Genomic DNA, 23051 nt, shown 5'->3' with positions numbered 1-23051 from the left:
TCTCTTCTACTAAATACTATATGGAAAATGCTAAATACTATATGAAAAGTCCTGTCCTCTTTTCCTACCGAGAAAGATCGCAGAGTCCTCAGTAGATTTTCTTCCTATTCCATTTAAGCAATGGCAAGTGGATATTTCTAAGTTTATATGGCAAGGGGGAAAACATACATACCAAGAATTAGGTATGAATTATTCCAAGTTGCTAAAGAAAGATTTGGGAATTTGGGGTTACCAGATTTGAAATGGTGCTTTGATGCTTGCTATTTAGTCTGGCTTAAAGTGTGGGTGACTTTCCAGAATAAGAGGGTACTTGATTTGGAGGATCATGAGTTAAGATTTCCTTGGAAGGCAAATAGTATGCCAAGTAAAATAAATGTTGATTTCAATAGTCACTTAGTTAGGCATGACATTCTAAAAAAGGGGTGTCAAACTCAAGGCCGCTGGCCAGATCCGGCCTGGGGGGTGCTTAGATCTGGCCCACAGGACTGTCCTGGAAACAGCGAAGGACCGGCCCATCGACAATACCTCTGCCAGTGAAACGGACCTCGAGAGGGCCACATGCAGCCCTTCCAAGCTGAGTTCAGGCCACCACAAGCACTCCTGATACAAGTGACTTCGAGCAGGCCATGACCTCCCCCCCAAAGTCAAGCACAATCCTTATGCGGCCCTCAATGAAATCAAGTTTGACACCCCTGTCCTAAAGGTTTGGAATAGATAAAAAAAAGAAGGTTCGCTATAAAGATACTTCTCTGGGTGTCACCCTAGGAAGCTTCTTTTTAAAGAAAAAAAATGATGATGAGGCCAGACTGTTCAAATAATATATACTTTTTAATCAAGATGAATCTACCCACAAATCTAAAGAAGAGTTGGAATCAGAAGGACATGTCTATCACTGGTTTATATATTTACAGTTGAAATAAAGGTTTAAATTAGATTTTAAAAGTTATGAGTATGACTTTGCAAAGAATGAATTGGAAATTGAACTTTGTGGTAATGATGAATACATTATTACTAAGGTAATAACTATTATTTAATTTGAATTTGGAAAAAGTATATGTGAAGCATTGTATTATCAAATGGGCAAAGAATTTTGAATATAATATAATGTTACAATGTAATGCTTGAACAATATGTTGATGAAGGGTTTAAAATTTAAATTATAATTTTAAAGACACCATAAAGCATTCTGTGAGTTAATTTTCTCTTAGTTTGACTCTCCTTCTGAAACCTGTCGAACACGAGTTTCTGGTAAAATGTACTATATAATTATAGCTGGTTGCATAGTCAGCCAGATGTTTACTGATGTCACTATCAAACAATAGCATCTGCCTATTCTAAGTTTTTGGGAAGGATTTGCAAAATGGATAAAAATGCCAAATAGAGGCTAAACATCTGTGCAACCAATCATTATCATAATAATTTCTGCTAGATGTTGGGTTTGCAGTCTTTTTGATGCCAAACAATGAAATCTTAGGCACAGTTGAATGTCAGCAATGTAAGTAAATAGAGATAAAGAAACATTAAATTGCATAACAACTTTTGTCTGTAGAAAGAATGTTCTTCCTGTACCAAGTAGTCAGTGAAGCGCTGAAATTAGCCTGTGGCAAATTGAGATATTCTAGACAACTCAACAGGAGCACTGGGAAATCAGGAGAGGGGAGAAGAATTTTGCTCTGAGGCTGCTTTGTAGTTGAGTGGAAGATTAGTAGAGAGAAATGTTATTCATTTCTGCCTTCTAGAAATTCTTCCCAGCCTGTTCTAGTAATGGGAAGTGCCAATAAGCCTTTGATTAATCTCAGGTCAATTCAATTGCCTTTCTCTTTTTGGCACACCTAGACAGAATATTTGTTCACTGATTTTTCTCCTAATAGGAGGTGGTTAGTTAGTTGTAAGGCTCTGCTAACCTCCTAATGTACTTTCTGTTCTGCTACACTCAGTGTTTAACTCTTGCACATTCAAATTTTTTCCACCTCCAATAAATCCCAGGTTAACAAAACACAACTGATATTCACATCATATATGTAATTATATATGACATTGATGTTTTCCTTTCTTTATCTAATTCTTTTTTTAACTATTTCTTTAAGCTGGCACCTTCCTTGAGTCCTTTCGAACATTCTAGGAGCCAAAGTATTTTAACAGATTGCAGCATCTGGATGACTTTGCCTAATGAAAAAAGTAGTAGTAATGGAGAACCATTTATATATTATTTCCAAGAAAAATGCATAGACCTGTTGATGAAGTATCCCAGGTCTGAGCTCAGTTTTGTGATAGAGACCCTTGTAGACAGAAAAGTAGGAAGTCACTAGTTAGATTCAGAAAACAAACACTCCATAGACATAGACATTTATTCTCATGAATACCTTGAGTAGCCAGAGTTAGAGTTTGTCACCAAAAAACTCTTTGAAGCCTCACAAATCAAGATAAAGAACACCAAAGTAATTCTCACCAAGGAGGTAAATAGATCTGGCCAAAGTAGCTTTATACTGGGAGTAGAGAGTAGAGTAGAGTAGAGTAGAGTAGAGTAGAGTAGAGTAGAGTAGAGTAGCGTAGCGTAGCATAGAGTAGCGTAGCGTAGCGTAGCGTAGCATAGCATAGCATAGCATAGCATAGAATAGAATAGAATAGAAATATAAGGCTGGAAGGGATCTTGGAGGTTTTGTAGTCCAACTCCCTGCCCAAGATGTTACACCATCCTAGACAAATAGTTACTGAAAATTTTGTTGAAAATCTCCAGCCATAGCACAGCCACAAGTTGTTCCACTTATTAATTATTATTAATTATTAATTCCACTATCAGGGAATTTCTCCTTAGTTCCAAGTTGGAACTCTCTTTAAGAAGTTTCCACCCACTGTTTCTTAATCTGCCTTTAGGTGCTTTGGAGAATCAATCTCCTCATCTCCGTGACTGTTTCTTGAGTTCTGAAAAGTAGCTATCATGTCATGCCTTAATTATTTTATTTAATTTTTTTTATTATAAACATATGAAGACATTGACAAAAACATACAAAACCTTTACATTTAATTATTTTCTTATTAGGCTAGACATACTTTGTTCCGTTAGCCATTCATCACATGGTTTAACCTCCAGTCTTCTTAACATCTTTGCTGCTCTGGACTGTTTTTAGGGCCTCAACATGTTTTTTATATATTAGTGACCAACCTTGACCTTGAGTATATAACAGAATAGAATTATTATATTCCATTCCATTGTTCCGTTCTGTTGTGTTGTGTTCTGTTTTACTCTACTCTACTCTACTCTACTCTACTCTACTCTACTCTACTCTACTCTACTCTACTCTATCCTTATTTGAGTGGTCTCCCCCACTATTTTCTCTTAATAAGGCTTAGGACCATGAGGACCCATTGTCTTCTCTGCCTGGGCAATGAGCTGACATCTGGCAAGGCAGCATAGAAAGATGGGAAAGTTGATTTATATCAGAATAGGACTACTCTCCATGGCCAACTTCCCATGGGATAATTCAACAATTTAATTTATTTAAAATATTTTTTTTTAAATTAACTTTTGTCATTCACATTTCATTTTGTCTTTCATTTGGCATCCTTTCCTTATTGCCACTATTTCTTCAATATTAGTGGAACTCTTGTCCCATGGCAAGTTGTCAAGTTGGCCACAGCAAATTGTCCTAGACCCATCTATATAGCCCTGTTAAGGATAATCCAGCAGCTGTTTTTTCTGCAGGCTTGTAGTCCTCTTAAAGTATGAATATCAGATATATGAACAGGCAAAGAAGGACACAAAAAACCCGAAAAGGACAAATGGGTAAAATGATGAAACGTTGTTTAACTTTCTTTACATCTACAAAAAAAGTAACAGTGAAAAATGCAAAAACAAAACAAAAAAACCCTCAAGCATACATGTATAAAACTACTTTTTCCAGCAACAAAAAGATTGGTTTTTCTGTTGCAATATTTTTCCAACATATTTTCACAATATGTGTTAGTCATATAGAATTGACTAGAATATAGAATTGTCAATGATGTGCATTGCAAATTTCATAATGGAAACTTTTGATGAGTCATGTGATCTACAGATCGTAATGATCATAGATTTGAGAGGGATAGATTGAAGCAATCGCTGGAATCAGGAAATAAATTAAATAATGTGAATCATCAACAGACCAGGGAAAGAAACAAGCAAACAATTTACAAGGTTACAATAAATGAAAGTTTCAATGACTTATATAAGATTATTATTATTAATAATAATAATAATAATAATAATAACTCCGCCATTGCCGGTAACTCCGCCATTGCCAGAAACTCCGCCATTGCCGGTCCCAAGCCCGGATGAGAAAGGAGGAGGGTTGGGGTCAGGTTGGCAACTGGTCCCATAAAAAAAAAAACGCCAACCCATACAATATGGTGAAAGAAACAAATAAAAATTCTATACCGCATTGGTCGTCGCGCGGGTTAACAAGGGCCGTGGCGGATGTTGGCGGTCCCTGGACATCCGTCGACAAGTGGGCTACAAGTGGACCAGCCAACAAAACGACAAAAATATAGTGCAGATGAAAACCGTGCCATAATGGCCTGTTACTACAACTCAGAGCCAGAAAAAAGAGGTTATTTAAAGCGAATGTATGAATTATGGAAACAACAATATCCAGATTCAAATGTTAGTGAACAACGACTTGCAGATCAAAGGCGATTTATTATATGGAATAAAGTGTTTAGTGAAGTTGAACTTCAGGAAATTCAGGCAAATTGCAAAACCCAAAAAACAATATCACAAGCGGAAATAACTGATATTCAAGACACAACTAAAGACATTATAGTAGAACTCCCAGAAGAAGCTCTCGGGGAGGAAATAACATCACCACCACTAGAACCAGTTATCACTGAACCAACTGATGAACTAACTCAAAAACAAAAAGAATTGAAGGATAAGATCATGGAGCATTTTCTGCTTATGAGGAAAGGCAACGTTTACCATCACTAAAAACTGTGCCTAAGAAAATTTTGGCTCCTATCATGAAAATGGTTAATGCAGTGTTTTCAACAATTGAATCGGGATCCATCTTGGAAACGAACCAGTTAATGTACAGCGCAGCTGTAATAGTCACTAATGAACTAGGCATTAAAATCAAAGTACCTAGTCACACAACAGAAAAAGCATCAAAGCCAAAGTGGAAAATCCGATTAGAACAAAAAGTCAAAAAATTAAGGGCAGATGCTAGTAACTTAAAGAACATGAATGAGCAACGGCTTAAAAACAACAAAACCATAGATCGGCTAATCAGAAGATATAGATTGGATACAAGAAACATCAATGAAGCTGTAGAAATTGTAAAACAGCGGATAACAGCAACAGCTAGAAAAATTGAAAGATATGAGGCACGAATCATCCAACATAAACAAAATCAGCAATTTCGATCAGACCAACGGCGTTTTTATCAAAGTCTTAATGTGAATGATGACACCAAAAGTGAAAAACCAGAAAAGCAGGCCACAGTTGAATTCTGGAAAGAATTGTGGGAAAATGCAAAGGACTACAATAAGGAAGCAAAGTGGATACATGACTTTGAGAAAAGCATTGGCAACAAACAAATGCAAGTATTAGAAATAACAACTGAGATGGTCAAAAATCGAGTAAAAAAGGTAAAGAATTGGACATCACCTGGAAAGGACCAATTACATGGTTTCTGGCTCAAATATCTGACCAGTTTACATGCAATATTGGCCAGGCAACTGAATGAAATTTTACAAAAGGGCCAAATTGATGAATGGTTGACAACTGGAAAAACATACTTGATTCAGAAAGATGCAACTAAAGGAACAACACCTGAAAACTACAGACCAATAACATGCTTGCCAACAACCTTCAAATTACTCACAGGCATTATTGCAGATAACATGATGGATTATTTGGAAACAAACAACATCTTGCCAGTAGAGCAAAAAGGCAACAAAAGAAGGAGCAGGGGCACAAAAGATCAGCTCCTAATTGATAAAATGATATTAGAAAATTGTAAGAACATAAAAACGAACTTGAATATGGTCTGGATTGATTACAAAAAGGCATTTGACTCACTGCCACATAGTTGGATCATAAAATGCTTAGAAACAACAGGCATTAGCAAAAATATTACATCCTTTACTGAAAAGGCGATGAAACAATGGAGAACTGAGTTGGCAGTAGGGAATGAGATCTACGGAATGGTTAATATCAAGCGAGGAATTTTCCAGGGTAATTCACTTTCACCTCTTCTCTTCATCATCGCAATGATCCCACTATCAGTAATCTTTAAAAAAATGAAATTAGGCTACCAAACAGCCAAAGAAGCTGAAAAAAATTCGCATTTACTATATATGGATGATTTGAAACTCTATGGAAAGTCAGAAATAGAAATCCAATCATTGACAAATACAGTCCGAGTATTCAGCACCGATATTTCAATGCAGTTTGGCATGGAAAAATGCGCCACTGTATCCACAAAAAGGCAAAATCACTGCATGTGAGGGAATTGAAATGCCCAATGGCCAACTAATTAAATGCAACGAAAATGAAGCCTACAAATACTTAGGCATTCTGCAGTTGGATAATATCAAGCATGGAGAAGTAAAAACTATTGTCAGGCGAGAGTACACCAACAGAGTTAGGAAAATTTTGAAATCTAAATTGAATGGTGGAAATACAATCAAGGCCATAAATACCTGGGCAATACCAGTTATAAGATACACAGCTGGTATAGTTAACTGGACACAAGCTGATTTGGACATTTTGGACCGAAAAACCAGGAAACTAATGACAATGCACTACAGTTTACATCCACGTGGTGATACTGATAGACTATATCTGCCCCGAAAATCAGGTGGCAGAGGATTATTACAAGCAAACAGTTGAAGAAGAAAAACATGCACTGGCTGATTATTTAAAAGAAAGTCAAGAACATCTATTAATCGAAGTAAAGAACAAAAAACTACTGAAGGCCCAACAGACGAAACAAGAATACAGAAAAGATGTGATAAAATCAAGAATGGAGAGTTGGCAGAACAAAGCACTGCATGGCCAATTTCTGGAAAAAATAAAAGATAAAGTGGACAGTGAACAAACTTGGTTATGGTTAACAACAGGTACATTAAAGAAAGAAACAGAGTCACTAATCCTGGCTGTGCAAGAACAAGCTATCCGCACAAATACCATTAAGGACAAAATCGAAAAATCCTCTGATGATGCCAAATGCAGACTTTGCAAAGAAGCTGATGAAACTGTTGATCACATACTCAGCTGCTGTAAAAAAATCATGCAGACTGATTATAAATTGCAGCACAATTCAGTAGCACAAATGATCCATTGGAATTTGTGCAAAAATTATAATATTAAAACAGCAACAAACTGGTGGGAACATCAGCCTGAAAAAGTCACCGAAAATCAGATGGTCAAGATCTTGTGGGATTTCCATATACAAACGGACAAAATACTGGCGCATAATACACCAGACATCACACTGGTTGAGAAAAATAAGGTCACAATCATAGACATCGCAATACCAGGTGATAGCAGGGTCGCCGAGAAGGAACATGAAAAAATAGCAAAATACCAGGACTTAAAAATCGAAATTCAACGACTATGGCACAAACCAGCAGTGGTAATTCCAGTGGTAATTGGCACACACTATTCCAAAAGCACTGGAATTACATTTGAAACAGTTAAAAATTGACAAAATCATCATCAGTCAAATGCAAAAAGCCGCACTGCTTGGATCTGCACGCATATTACGAAAATACGTTACGACGTCCTAGGCCCCTGGGTGGGGCCCGACTAGTAACCAATGCCAAATCCGGCAAAACAACTGGCTGCTGTGATACAATTGTATAATAGTAATAATAGTAATAGTAATAGTAATAGTAGTAGTTGTAGTAATAGTAATAGTAATAGTAATAGTAATAGTAATAGTAATAGTAATAGTAATAGTAATAGTAATAGTAAATAATAATAATAATAATAATTATTATTATTATTAATAATAATAATAATAATAATAATAATAATAATAATAATAATATCCTCAAAAAGTGAGACAATATTTGATTTTAAAGCTATGTCTTCTGGATAGAGGACATGAAGACAAAAAGGAGAACATATCTTCTTTTTTCCAAACATGTGGTAACTATATCTTAAAAGAGACTTGACCTTCACTGATTGAAAAACTCGTACATAAATATCTTGTGAATTAATGTTGAGCTAAGACCTTTATAACTTTATAACAGAAGTGAGAGAAATATCCATGCTTGAAAAGCTGGCACTGGAGATGTTATGAAAAATTCTATAATATAATTTCAGTTTGCTCTCTACAGTCCCTTTGTATCTTTACATACTCTTGAATTTCCAACTCCAGCTCCATAGAGTATGCGGTACCACTCTTAAAGCTCTTATAGCTTTAATTGTTCTTTCAGGAACCATTTATCCACTGGATTCCTCTACAAGATGGCTATACAGTAAGGAGATTTTTCTCCTGCTGATGATTTGCTAATTTTGCTGTCAAAGCTGGCTCTTTGGCAGTAGACCCTTTGGATTTGAATGGGACCATTAGGAATAACCCAAGATGATTTTTGGACAATCATGTACACACCTTGGGTAAGGACTCTTGAAGATTACAGTTCTTAGTGGGATCAGTGAAAACCAGGTAATCCATCTTTTTCCTTTAGGCAAATCATTTTCACAAGTATCTCTGGGTATTAACTAAACCTTTTAAAGCTTTTGTTTTGCTTTGATTCTTATCTCTAAAAGTTAACTAGCTGGTTGAATACTGATTTATTTTAATACCCTACTGGATTTTATTTATTTCTTTTTTGTTCTTTTCCTTTGACATTTTTGGAAAAATCTTTGTTTGCCATAAGGAAAACATGGCAAATAGTGGAAATGTTTGGATCTGATTTACATCTGTATTGGACTTTCACTACAGGGATTTTCACATTTAACTTGAAAAAAATAGTGATTATTTTTTTCAAAAATCTTTTTTAACCTGGACTGAAAATGAAATATCTAAAAATATTCTCCTTGCTTCTGTATTCTGAGGAATATCCAACCTGTCTCTGAGGAGTTTTATCTCTCCACTGCCAAGTAACATCAAAGCAACAATGCAGATTATAGAAAAGGGAAAGTGGCTCATTGGTAATATGTAAACCCAAGTTGAAACTTTTAAAAACACTTTGACAAAATAATAATGACTGCAAAAAATGTACAAATGCAAGTAACTTGATTTAAATTAGATTCACAAAAAAATTGATTTGAAAGTAGTAGATTCAGATGGGAAGAGATGCAAATGAACTGACTGAAGGGATTGCGCATGCCTTCCCAAAGTTCAGGTCTTGCACTTTTTTTTACAATAGCTGAGATTGAACTGGTTTCTTCTAAGAAGACTGACGAAGATTTGGGCATGGATTTATCATACTTAACTCGAAAACCATTTCAGTTGGATTTTTGGGGAAAGACAGATCGACTTTGGAGATTCTGTTTAACCAGACAACAATTGATAAGAGATGGTATTAAGGAACAATTATTGATATTTGATTCAGGATGAATCAGAGTTAGCTGTTGGGATGACTTGGAATAGATAAGAAGCTGTGGGTAAATGTTCTATGAGTTGAATATAATAGTAGTTTGCTAACAGAGGGTTTTGATAGTTTACTTTTTGCTTTTGTTTGTTCATCTGTTATTCTATCTGTTAACTATTTGGTCATTAATATAATAGATAGATGACAGGTTAATAATTTGTAAACAAAATTAGAGGTTTGAAAAAAAAATTGCTGGGCCTGTTTTGTAAGGGATGGGAAACTAATATTATAATATATTTATCAGTATTCAAATAGGGAGGGTAATATATGTATATATGTTTGTGTTTTTGTAATATTTTCCTTCTTCATTTTTTTGTTTGCTTCTGATAATTTTTGGGGAGTTGTTTAATTTTAATTGTTGAATAAAATAAAAGAAATTGTAAAAAAAAATCTATCCACTGCAAGTTCCAAGTTATTTTACCAGATACTCTGGGTATGTGAGCCGAGATGGCGCAGTGGTTAAATGCAGCACTGCAGGCTACTTCAGCTGACTGTAGTTCAGTAGCTCGGCTGTTCTAATCTCACCGGCTCAGGGTTGACTCAGCCTTCCATCCTTCTGAGGTGGGTGAAATGAGGACCCGGATTGTTGTTGGGGCAATATGCTGACTCTGTAAACCGCTTAGAGAGGGCAGAAAGCCCTATGAAGCGGTATATAAGTCTAACTGCTATAAAAGCTTATTTACTCTATGAGGTAAATATTGTATGTTTCTTTAGGATATATTTTCAAGATAAGTAGTATGAGTTTAGCAATATAATAATAAGCAATATTTCATATCTGGAGAAGAGAAGGCATGTAAGAGGAGTCATGAGCTATATATCCATTCTTTGGACATAATTTCCTGGGTCTATGCCAGGGGTGGGTTGCTCCTGGTTTGCCCAGATCGGACAAACCAGTATTGGCAGCAGTGGGTGGCTCCACCCACCCACCTGGATGCTTTTGCGCATGTGCAGAAGCTTCTGCACATGCGTAGAAGCATTGCACGTGCGCACGTGAGCAAAACGATAATTTTTTTAAAAAGGAAACCCACCACTGGACTTTGCAACTACCATATGAACCCAGGAAAAGATGCAGTTTCTTAAGAAAATGCTGGCAGGAATAGAGTATCTGAAGCACGTTCTCTACCTCAGATCCAAAGTGTTGTACATATGTAGAAGTCACACAAAGCCAATTTAAAACTATATTCATATTAAGAAGGTTGTGCATTACTTTCTTTTTCTTTCTCTGTATGTAGTCTTGCCTTGTTTGGCTTCTTTTTAAAAAAAAGAATAATTATGTTAGATATCTACATGGCTACGCGTTTACTTCTTATTGTCTCTAATTATGGAATATGAAACAGCATTTCCTGACAAAACATTATTCTACAACTATTGATATAATTACAGCTTTCTTAAAATGCAGTGGACTTGATAAAAATAGAACTCTTTCCCATGCTGTGAACCACATGCCTTACGAGTGTCAGAGAAAATCTAATTTTTTCATTGACATACTGTAAATTTCAGCTTCCCACTGGTCCCCAAGTCCCACATATGCTTGCTTAAGGATAAAGGGTACTGGCCTCTTATGAACCTCTCACCTGTATGCCATCCTTGGGTGAGACGCTGGTGTAGACTCTGTCGGGCACTTTTGGCAATGAGAGCTGCCAGGTCCTCAAAGTTCAAAATAAACATGATGACAATTCCTTCTTCATTCTTTACAGGGACCACATCCACTAAACAATGAATGCGTGATGCTGCCATGAGAAAAAAATAAGTTCTATTAAGTTATAAATTAACAAAATCTATATTTCAGTCTTTACCATATCAGAAGCAAATCAACTTGACTAAAATCAGTTTATTCTGGCTAAGATTGGTTATAATCTTAAGGATAAAAAATAGTATTCTCTACTCCTTCCCACTGTTCAAGTGACTTCTTTGTTGCAACTGCAAATAAAGTAATAGACGTTCTCTAAATTTTTATAGTTATATAATGAAAGAACTGACAAGTATAGCCATATTATTCTAGAGCCAAATCTCTTAGGAAGCTAGAATTTTATTTGTATACAGGACAACCTTATAAGATGAGATAAAATTGCTTTATGAGCCACATAATGACCAGTAATTGGAAAGTGTTGCTTCCTCCAAATAGTTCGCCATTGCCCTCAAAATACCCCATATTCAGATAAACAGTTCTGTCTTTTTCTGATCCATGTTACTTTTCCAATTTACAAAAGGCAATGAAATTCATAAATCCATTCTATCTCCTTTGTATCCATAGTAATCCACAATGTAAAAAAGGCACAAAATTGTATATAAATACTTAAACATATATTTTAATGTAATTTCTCATACGTTATGAATATATTGCTAAACATATTTTTTCATGGGATTCTGTTCATACAGGAATTCACAAAAATTTAATCCCTTAAATATATGTAGACTTCACTGATATATAGAACAGGGATACAGAAACGGCATCCCATTTTAGATTAGAGATGATGAACCAAATTGTTCAAAGTCAATAGATGAATTCATGACTGAAGTAGTAGAGAGGGGTTTCTGTCTTCCAGTGTCTGCCTTCCACAGTAAATTAATTTTCCCCATAAATTGTAATACACTTGTTTTTTCTTATGAGTTGTTGTTGTTGTTGTTGTTGTTGTTGTTGTTCTTCTTCTTCTTCTTCTTCTTCTTCTTCCTCCTCCTCCTCCTCCTCCTCCTCTTCTTCCTCCTCCTCCCCCTCCCCTCCTCCCTCTTCCAATAAGACAATATGTGCTGGATAAGACATAAGAGAGATACCAAAACTTCCTTGGAGAGGATGTGTAATTCAAATGTAATTCAAAACAATGTAGACACTCAAAAAATATTATACCTGTCTCTAAGTAATGTTAATGTATGAAATGACTTTTTCCTAGAATATAGTAAGAAAATTTAAAGACAGAATGTTCCTTTTATTATAAATGTGCCCTCCTAGATCAGCCTGACTTCTGTAAATGATGCTTAGTCTTGATTGTGTAAGCAAATATTTCTTATTTCAATTGATCTAAAGCAGTTGCTCAAAAACAAGGATTAGAGTATCATCTGCTACTAGTTAGTGCTGATTCTATACTTTCCTTGGCAGATTTTCTTATCTCTTCCATCACTTGTGCAACAGTAGATGAGATTGCTTCATTCCACACAGTTTGCAAGGGCTCAGATTCTTATAATCAGGAACAGATGGTCAGTGTCTCAGAATATAGTGACGTCAGTTACATGTTTCTGCTGTGTTTGTGTGTGTGTGTGTGTGTGTGTGTGTGTGTGAGAGAGAGAGAGAGATAGAGAGAGACAGAGAGAGAAACAGAGAGAGACAGAGACAGAGAGACAGAGACAGAGAGACAGAGACAGAGAGAGACAGAGAGACAGAGACAGAGAGAGACAGAGAAACATCTTCTTTTCTGACTGCGTTCTTGTGTTCTGCGATGAATGCATTTATTCTTCTATTAGTTTGTCCAATGTATGTGGCTGGGCAGATTTTCTATGGTATTTCACTGAATTGCACACTCTCACAAACGTATTAATTATCAACCTAATCCAAAAGGAGACACCCCCAAGAACCGAGACACAGAATAGGACAATGACATTGCCCTCCTCTCATAATCAAAGACACCACAGATAAAATCAGCAAAATTCTCCACAAACACAATATCAAGGCAGCCTTCGGCACTGACCAAAAAATAGCCAACATCTTAAGAAACCCCAAAGACAAGATCCAGCTAGAAAGGCAAGGAATCTATGAAATACCATGCAAAATCTGTCAGAAAAGTAAAAGAAAAAAGAAAAAACTTCCTCTCTTTTCCAGCACCTTAAAGCAACAGGACATGAAATTGATTTTGAAGGAACCAAATTAATCTCCAAAACTAAACAAAATTAGGGAAGCCATCAAAATAGAGAAACACCCCCACAACATGAATAAACATGACCATACCTCCCGCCTACCAGACATCTGTAAACTAGCCCTAGTCAACAAATGAATCCCAGCCACAAAAACCGACACCGGACCCAGAACAACAGAGGATGCCAGCACCAATCACTCTCACCAGACTCAAACCCAAACCCATCCCATAGATGAAATGCAACCACCATCCAGAAGCCAAACCACGGTGGCATCACCAACTGCTGCATCCCCCTGACCCCCACACAAAGCAAACTGACACACGCCATGAACACATAGCCAGACCGCAAACTCAGAGCCAAACCAAAGCCTGGGATGTTACATCACAGCCATCTGCTCAGGATGCTCATCACAGAACTCAGGAGGTTAAAACTCAAAGGCTCAGGATGTTACAACGCAGCCAACCTCCCAGGATGTTGCAGCACAGGATTCAGGATATCACTACACTAGAGCTCAGGATGTCATCACACAGCCCATTACCCAGGTTGTTACAACACAAAAGACTAATGGGCACACAGCTAGTACCTCAGCCATACAGGATGTTACGAAACAGCCAACCCATCTCCATACATCAACTCCATCAACTAATCAAGATGTAACAACACAGCCAACCAACCCACTTACAACAACAAAGCCAGCACTCCACACAACCCCACCAATATTTATAGAAAGACGGCAGCTCTGATCACGCTTTGCTTGCACAAGCACGAAGCTGAAGGCACCAGCCTGAAGATGGCGAGTGGGACCTCATCGAAACATCGCCAAGATACTCTCAATCTTACACAGGAAATATGCCAAGACCTGCATGCGCACACACACACACACACACAGACACAAATATCAGTGGTGAGTTTCAAATTTTTTTAGAACCTATTCTATAGGTGTGGCCTGTTTTGTGGGAGTGGCTTGGTGGTCATGTGACAGGGTGGGAATGGGAGTAGCTTGGCAGTCATGTGACTGTGTGGGAGTGACCAAGTCAATGTCAGTGAATTCTTTGCTCCAAAGAATGACTTACAAAAAAAGATATAAAAAAGTAAATTTATTATTTTGTGCACTTATTTCTTAAATAAGAATAAAATAAGTACACAAAACAATAAAATAGCTACTTACAGAGAAAATATGGCTGTCCTTGCCATTCTTCAACATTACTGACCACCTTACACACACACTTCCAGCTCCTCTGTCTCTTCCCTCTTCCTGGAGTCACTCGAAGTTTTAAAAACTCACAGCCTGTGAACAGCACATACTTGCCCCTCTGCCTCTTCCTTTTTCCTGGATTCACTCAGACTGGAAATGAATTATTTCACCCATCCTATATTTCAGTTCAGTATATAAAATGAATCTCTGTAAGTCTCATTCTCAAGAATGTTTTAGAATGAAAATATTTACATCTATTTAATTAAACCATGCAGGCTGTTAGACAAGTATATAATAAACAAGTATATATATAGTATATGCAAACATTCATGTTCCTACTGGAAGATTGTATGTTCAACTTTTTAATTGTGTGTACATAATGTTTGATGTTCGCAGAGTCACAATTGCCCACCCAATCCATCATCTTTAGCGTCTAGCATATAAAACACACAGAGCAAGGTGCTACCTCACACCATCACTTCATTTTTTTAATAGCTTTGTGAATTTGTTATGATAGTCAGCCAGCCAAGTGATAAACAGTCTTTGTAATACTGGAATTTCACATGACAGACAACATTTGGCAAGTAAATGGGCTAGGTATGCAATGGGTCTTTGCCGAATTCCAGAGATCATATAGTGATATTTAAAAAAAAATTAAATTCTCTTTCATAAAATAAGGCACAAAGAAGAGGAAATAGAATAGCCATTCCCATTTTCTATAACTCTGTTTTATCATGGTTGCCAACCATTATCAATCAATAGATGTATGTGTTTTCTACACTAAAGCTTATTACACAAATACTACTTCACAAGTAAATAGAACAAGGATTAAAATTATGGTTACACACAAACACACAAAAATAACAGCACAATGATCCCTGTTACAAAGAAGCAATGCTCATCCTCACATGCATAAAATCACCAGACTTTAGCAATTCCTCTCTCCTTTTTGCTAATAATTCTGTAAAAGTGATGACTCAAAGAAACTCAAAGTGTAAGGAATATGAAACCGCAAATATCCCCTTCGTCCAATTTTGCTGACTTTTTTTCTTCCTTTATTTATAAATATGTTCTTTCTGTTCTTGACACTCTAGGCAATATAGTTCAAGTGATACCCAGTAACTTCAATAGTAAAATATACCCAAATCCCTGAACAGTAATCCTTTAATGTGCTTTTCCATAATACTGAAGCATATAATCGCTATTTCAGCCTGACCATTTCATTCTTCCAGAAATGCTTCTAGCATAATATTTTGATTCCACTGATGATCAGGTTTTAATTCTCCATAGTATTTGGAATATCCCTGAGACTTTCCTTTAACATATGCCTCCAGAGGGAGACTGGACCCATTAGAGTGGTCTGTCCTTGTGGATGGATAGACTTAAATGGCTTCCAGAGGAACTAGGGAATATCCCGAAGGATTTGCTGCACAGTTCCACCAAAAGTGGTTCCACCAATAATGGCATGGAACCAAAAGGCTGCTGAGTCTTTGGATAGAACTGTGCCTATGTGGTCTCGTGACCCTTCATTCCTATAGTTCCTTATGGTTCATGGAGGAAATGAGGGTTCTGAAATGGGTTAATAGATGTTTAGAATGCCACTGGTGGAAAAAGAAGACTTTTTGCCAAGCCTTGCTGAATGTGAATGAGAGGAATTCACATTTGTTTAATAAAAGGGGTATTGTTGGGACCAGGACTCTGCCTCGTGCCTTTTGGGGAAGCCTAGGTCAGAACACTTAGTCATCTCTTGTCTGCACTACTGCAATGTGCTTTACATGGGACTACCCTTGAAGTCCATCTGGAAGCTTCAGCTGGTGCAAAGTGCTGCAGCAAGAACAGGTTTTGTGCTCCTAGGATGGCCCATATTACACCGCTGCTCCATGAATTGCACTATTACTATTCTGCTTACGAATCCAGTTCAAGGTGTTGGATAATGGCAAAGTTCCAGGCTACCTAATGAGCCATCTTATTCCACTCATGCTGGCAGAAAGGGCCTACTTTGGATAACATTAGTCAAAGAACTTCTACTATTGGGATCCAGAAGGATAGCCTTCTCTGCCATAGCACCCCACCCCAAAAACATTCCACAAGAGCCTAAAGGATGATTCTGCCAGCTGATCTGGAGACCAAATGGGGGAACTCCATGCTGGAGGTAACTCTGGATTGGTGGCAGATCACCTTATTCACTACTCTCCTCCAAGCCTTCTTTTCATTATTATATTGATGTATTCTTGCTTTCTTTTTCATTGTTTCATTGTTTCATTATTTTACATTTGTTTTCTTTCTTTTTTTCTTTCATTGCTTGCAGCTGTAAGCCGCATAGAATACTCCCATGGTAAGATAGTGAACAATAAATTTAGCAATTAAATAATAATAATAATAATAATAATAATAATAATAATAATAATAATAATATTGCAATACCAGGTGATAGCAGGGTCGCCGAGAAGGAACATGAAAAAATCGCAAAATACCAGGACTTGAAAATTGAAATTCAACGACTATGGCACAAACCAGCAGTGGTAATTCCAGTGGTAATTGGCACACTGGGTGCTATTCCAAAAGCACTGGAATTACATTTAAAACAGTTAAAAATTGACAAAATCACCATCAGTCAAATGCAAAAAGCCGCACTGCTTGGATCTGCACGCATATTACGAAAATACGTTACGACGTCCTAGGCCCCTGGGTGGGGCCCGACTAGTAACCAATGCCAAATCTGGCGAAATAACTGGCCGCTGTGATACAATTGTATAATAATAATTTATTCTCTTCCTTCATAAAATCTAATTTCACTGCAATCCTTTCTATGTCCAATAAGAAATTTAGTTGCTATTACAATAACAAAAGAGACATAGCATCATCACGCCTCAAATTCCATTGGTTTTGGTGTTAGTATAATTTCCCCAAAAGTGAATGGGTCTTACAAGTCAAAGCTGCAATTCTGCTGACATCAATCTAATATCTTTTGTCTGCCCTCTCCCAAATATGGACTCCCATTAGCACCAATGAATTCAAATTAAATTTACACTAAATATCAATAATAAAATCAATCCATACATCAACTGTAGAAAAATAAGACTATATTAATGAACAAGTATTAAAACAGCTGATACAACAAGCCAACAAAACAAAGAAAAGATGGAAATAACATTTTCCATCTAAAGCCAAAATAATAAACATCAAGTTAGCCTCACTTCTTATTGTACATAGAAAAGTTCCAAAATAGGATGAAACTGCTACCAAACAGGCAGTTTCCCTTGATGACTCCAGCTTCACCTCAGTTGACATAAAGATTGCGTTCTTTCTGGCCCTTAACAATTGAACAATCATCTTGACAATAGTTTTTCTCATTTTTACCATGCCACTGTCTTTATTTCATCCCCAACCTATGAAGGAGAGTGAGTTTAAGTTGTCTCAGTTTTCTAATATTACACAGTATTTTCCATTTTATTCGGTTCAATAAAAGTTTTAAGTACATAAAATCTCTTAGCTTACACATATATACTTGTACATATGTGTATATAAGAGCCATGGTTGTGCAGTGGTTAGACTACAGTACTGCAGGCTACTACTGCTGACTGCCAGCTGCCTGCAACTTGGCAGTTCGAATTTCGCAGGTTCAAGGTTGACTCAGTCTTCCATCCCTCTGAAATCAGTAAAATGAGGACCCAGATTGTTGGGGGCAATATGCTGACTCTGTAAGACGCTTAGAGAGGCTGTAAAACACTGTAAAGTGGTATATAAGTCTAAATGCTGCTGCTATTGAAATTAAATTATATTGCATGCTGTTTTAATTGCTCTAATACTAGATTCATTGTTCTTAGTTGTTTTAAATCCGGGAATTTTCTGGATTTATTGCAGGTTATCACATATAGGAATTATATTTACAACTTCAGGGTTTTTTTTTTTTTTTTTTTTTACCAAACAACCAGGATTTCAACAGAACTGTTAACTGTGATCATATTGTCATAAATTCTTCAGGTGGTAATTATTTTAACTGATCATAACCCTTTTGTGGAAACACAAATTTAAATGTCAAGGAATGGTTTCTCTTTGATCAGGGACTTTTTAAAAATCCAGACTCTAAATAGTAACCCAACTGAGCATACTTGTCAAGAGTGGGATCTGCCATGCATTTAATCACATATATGTCAGGATAGCCCGGTAGAAGCCATGTAATCATGAAGGTCATATCTGCCCCCCAAAATAAACCTTAGCACAATGGGAATGGAAGCTCTTGATGCCATGCAAGAACACAACTCTCTGTTTGGCACAGAGGATAGATAGAGGAGACTATTTGTAGGTCAGGGATGAAATGGGGATAACCCAGGTGCTACTGATCATATTATCTAGTTTGGATAATTAAATGTCTGCAGGAAAGAACCAAGATTGGAGAGCACCAATGACCTGTCACATAAAATGCTATGGCTATATGCAACAATTTTAATCACATCGAATAACTTAAATTACAATATATACATGCACAATATGCTAAACCCACAAAAAGCTTGGCATCTTTTTTGTTTTTTTTGTGGTCATATGATTAGTTTATATTTTAATGTACTATGCAACTTACAAATTAGATTTTTTTAGGTAAAGTGTGTTTACCTAACACTGCTATAGGGTCCCTTGGTCCCTTGGCTTAATAATGTGTTCAACTATTACCTGCCACTGACAAAACAAAGTCCAGACATAATAGGAATTCTGAAGTCATAAATGAAGACTATAAGTTTTGTGCCAATAATATGTATTAATGTTAAAAAAAGAAAAATCAACTATGCCATTCATCCAAGTTTTGGGATGAAAAATCTGGCCAACATCTCCATCTATGAAAATAATTTTGTGACAGTCAAGCTTAACTGTATCTGGTTAATGTAAAGTCTGTTTCACAAGTCAAATTTTTATGTTATTTCTAGATTATTATTTTCTTTTTGAAATTGTCTGATTAATAATAATTATATGGCTTTAAAGAGAATTGTTGCTGAGTGTGGGATATTCCGAAGATTCAGTATCATGTTCTTCCAGATGATGTGATTTGGGGCTCACTAGGAAACGCACTATTTTTCTCTCCTACACATATGCACATTTTCAGATTGTGAAAATGATTAAAGCCAATGAACCTGATATAGACAATTGCTTCTCTGTTATTATCAGTAATAAGGAAAAAGCTGTTGGTTTCCTGCCATTCAGCTGAGTGATGGTGAGGTGGACAACACTAAAAACAAATGGTGAATCCCAGGTCTCTGTGGATCAGCTATAGTCTGTTCTGAATCAGGCCACTGGGTATATTTGATATTTTAAGAGCAATTTATGTGCGCTGAAATATATGGTGGTCAGGAACTTGCCTATTCATAAAATGGCAGCCATTGTGAATGCACCCACTCTTAAAATATCAATTTATCACAAAGCAAACTGGTGAGGATTGTTTTATACCATTGTGTATTGGCCTCTGCTGCCAAGACATTCATTAGCAAATCTCAGTTGAAAATTGTCTTTCTCTTTATTTGTTTCTCAAAACATATAATACATTTATCACTATAAAATGTGGTTATAGATGGCCAATCGTTATTATCTTCTTTCAAGTAACAATGTGTGCAGTAATGAATAATTCAAAATATAATGTTGCTCATTCTTTCTTTCTTATAACATCTATCCACAATGACTAATTTAATGGAATTTTGAAGTCACTGCTCTTATCAGTTTATTATAGCAATAATCTACTTCCATATAATCAGTTGATATGTTCATGTCTCTATTTCCTTTTCTTTGATAAAGAAATTAAAAACTTACTTCATTCTCAGTTTACTATTAACATTTTATCTCACTAAAGGTTGATATTTCAATATGAAATGTTGGAACTCTACAAGGCAAGCCATTTTCTCATTAGGCAGAACTCCTGTTTCATTCTACCTCCTGGCACCCCTTTTGAAGTGTGGGAACAGGCCATGTTTGAAGGCTCAGAGTCACAATTTAGTCTTCCAACTTTCAGAAGCACCACAATTGGCCATCCAGAAGTATTATGACTTCACCAGATTGGCAGGACTGTTTTAGAGGCTATATTCTTTACACTGTGGAGAGAAAGGAGTCTAGGAATAACAGCAGGATTAGTGTCAATTTTTTAAACTGCCAAAAAACTCAAAAGGAGAAAGAAATCAAAATGGTCTTGCTGAAATTCAGTCAATTTATACCTGGTGTTTGCCAACTCCTGCCATAGATATTCATCTGCTAGAAACATTATTTTGTCTCAGGTTATACAACAGAGGCCTAATATCTTTCTGGCTTTCCCTATCACAGTAACCACTTCTTTTAATTGAAAGGAACAAGCGGAGAAAGGATAATGCACAAAATGTATTATCTTTCTTTTTGTGTAGGAGAGAAGTCAGGAATTTTTGTAACTTCAAATTTAGTGATAACTCAGGATTGGGCAATAATTAAATACTATTTTGTATATCTCCTATTTTGCTTGAGAGAAGTGTAAAAGCAATCACATGCTTTATGGTGACAATTGTACCCCAACCATGAATATGAATATGCTATGAATATGCCCCTAAAGAGCAAGCAAACAAACATAATGATATATTAAATTTACTATGATAAATGATATGTTACTTTGTAGTAATGTGTTTCCTTATGTGTTCATGTACTTATTTAATGATGCAAAAAAAGAGAGCAACCCTTCAAATTAAAAAAAATCTAGCTTGATTTTGAGTCTCTACTGCTTTTAGGCAACTACTGTAAATTCAAGGTAGCTCTAATACATCTTTTCCACCATCACTCCCCCCACAAAAAGCCACCCTCACCCAACAAATCAGCAGATTAAAACTTATTTTCAGTACCAGCTAAATTTTTCTGTTGTTTCTTCTTAAGCATCTTCTGACCTAGCTCTTTCCTATCTCAGCTCTTCCCAGTGCATCACATGTACTAGTATCATATTCCAGGAGATAGGGAACCCAGGAAAGCAGCTGGATGAATAGCAAGGTCTGAGATTATTGTATTCATCATATGAACAGTAAACGAATGACAGTTATAATTACTTATTGTTATTGTTAATATAACTTATAAGGTCAATAATTGAGTCATTCTGGGATTATTTTTTATTCTTTAATATTTACATTCTGAATCACTTTTATTCAGTTTACTACTTCAAAACATTGCCTTATTGATCATATACTACATCTCAATCAAAAATACAAGATGGGGACATGATTCATTCAATGACTTAACATACTTTTTCTCCCAGATGAACCGAATTTAAACTGAGGCCTCAGAATAAAATAGGCCCATCCCCTCAGTCAAGTGGCTTTGCTTCTGGATCATAGTGATAACTAGGAGCCTTGTGTTCCTATCCACCCCTCTTTTCACATTTGACCTTGAAAAAGACACAAGCACTTAGCTTTTAATAACATAAAATAACATCATTGTAAAGCTTTCACCCTCCTCCCCTTCCATGGGATCAGCATTGTTTCAATGTATTTATCTGTATCATCAGTATTAAACTACTCAGGGAGATATGGCTGTTTCTAAAAGCTGGACATGAGAATATGCAAATTAAAAAGGGAACTATTAATCTTTCTCTTAAATCTACTTTGAAATCTTTTTTCCCTTCATTCCTTTACATTCCTGCCTTTTGGGGGCTGGTTTATTACCAGATCTCCAGGATCTTCTTGCATGCCTAGTTTATAGCAGATTTTTTTTAACCCTAATGCCCAAAGGATCCCAATGATAGTGAGAAGCATTTGGCCACCGGCATATCAAATTGCACTCCTAATTTGAAATTCACCTCTCAAACTGGGCCAAAGTCTTCCTACCAACTTTGCAATTCTGTGGTTCTAGCTTTTAGTGGCTTTCATAAATCCTAGCCTAGCACCTTCCAGATATGTTGGCCTACTTTCTCATTGCTAACAGTAAGCTTAATTACCAAGACTGTTCATGCTGGCTGGGAATGATTAAAGTTGGAATCCAGCACAGCTGGAAGATTCAAATTGGGAAAAGCTGATATATGATAATGAGTAATTTATAGCCATATGGATTAAGTCTTTGGCACACAGAAATTCATTTACTGACTAAAGACTGTGGAAGAAGTTACTTTTTGTTATCAGGAGCAGTGGGAGTTATTAAATATTGCAGCACATGTAAAAAGTTGTAGAGATTCAATCATATATGTCACCATTATCTTCATCATTTTTTAAAATCCCAACTTGTGAACACCGCATTGTTCTTGGCTTTTTTGTTATTTTTGCATTATGCTATATCTATAAACTGATTTCCAGGCAGCAGTTAATCAGAAAAGTGCATATCAACAATATCACATTGAAAAAGAAATAGCAATACAATTTAGAGAAAAACACAAATCTATTAAAAAAAAACAACTAATAACGATGATTCCATAAGCTGAACCTTTCATGTTTGGTATTCTAGCTGATAG

At 36.3% G+C, this 23051-nt stretch overlaps 1 protein-coding gene across 1 annotated transcript in view; it reads right to left on the bottom strand.

Moving 5' to 3' along the window:
• The window catches only part of KCNH6 (potassium voltage-gated channel subfamily H member 6), a 93969-nt gene that overhangs the window by 37229 nt on the left and 33689 nt on the right, over nt 1–23051 (bottom strand). Inside the window, exon 3 of the mRNA XM_032234494.1 lies at nt 11157–11312. Within this exon, the coding sequence (XP_032090385.1) occupies nt 11157–11312 (156 nt within the window). The remainder of the gene's footprint in view (nt 1–11156; nt 11313–23051) is intronic.

The sequence above is a fragment of the Thamnophis elegans genome, chromosome Z (assembly GCF_009769535.1).
Source record: "Thamnophis elegans isolate rThaEle1 chromosome Z, rThaEle1.pri, whole genome shotgun sequence".
Taxonomy (NCBI): Eukaryota; Metazoa; Chordata; class Lepidosauria; order Squamata; family Colubridae; genus Thamnophis; species Thamnophis elegans.
This window is presented reverse-complemented; position numbering and strand designations above follow the sequence as displayed.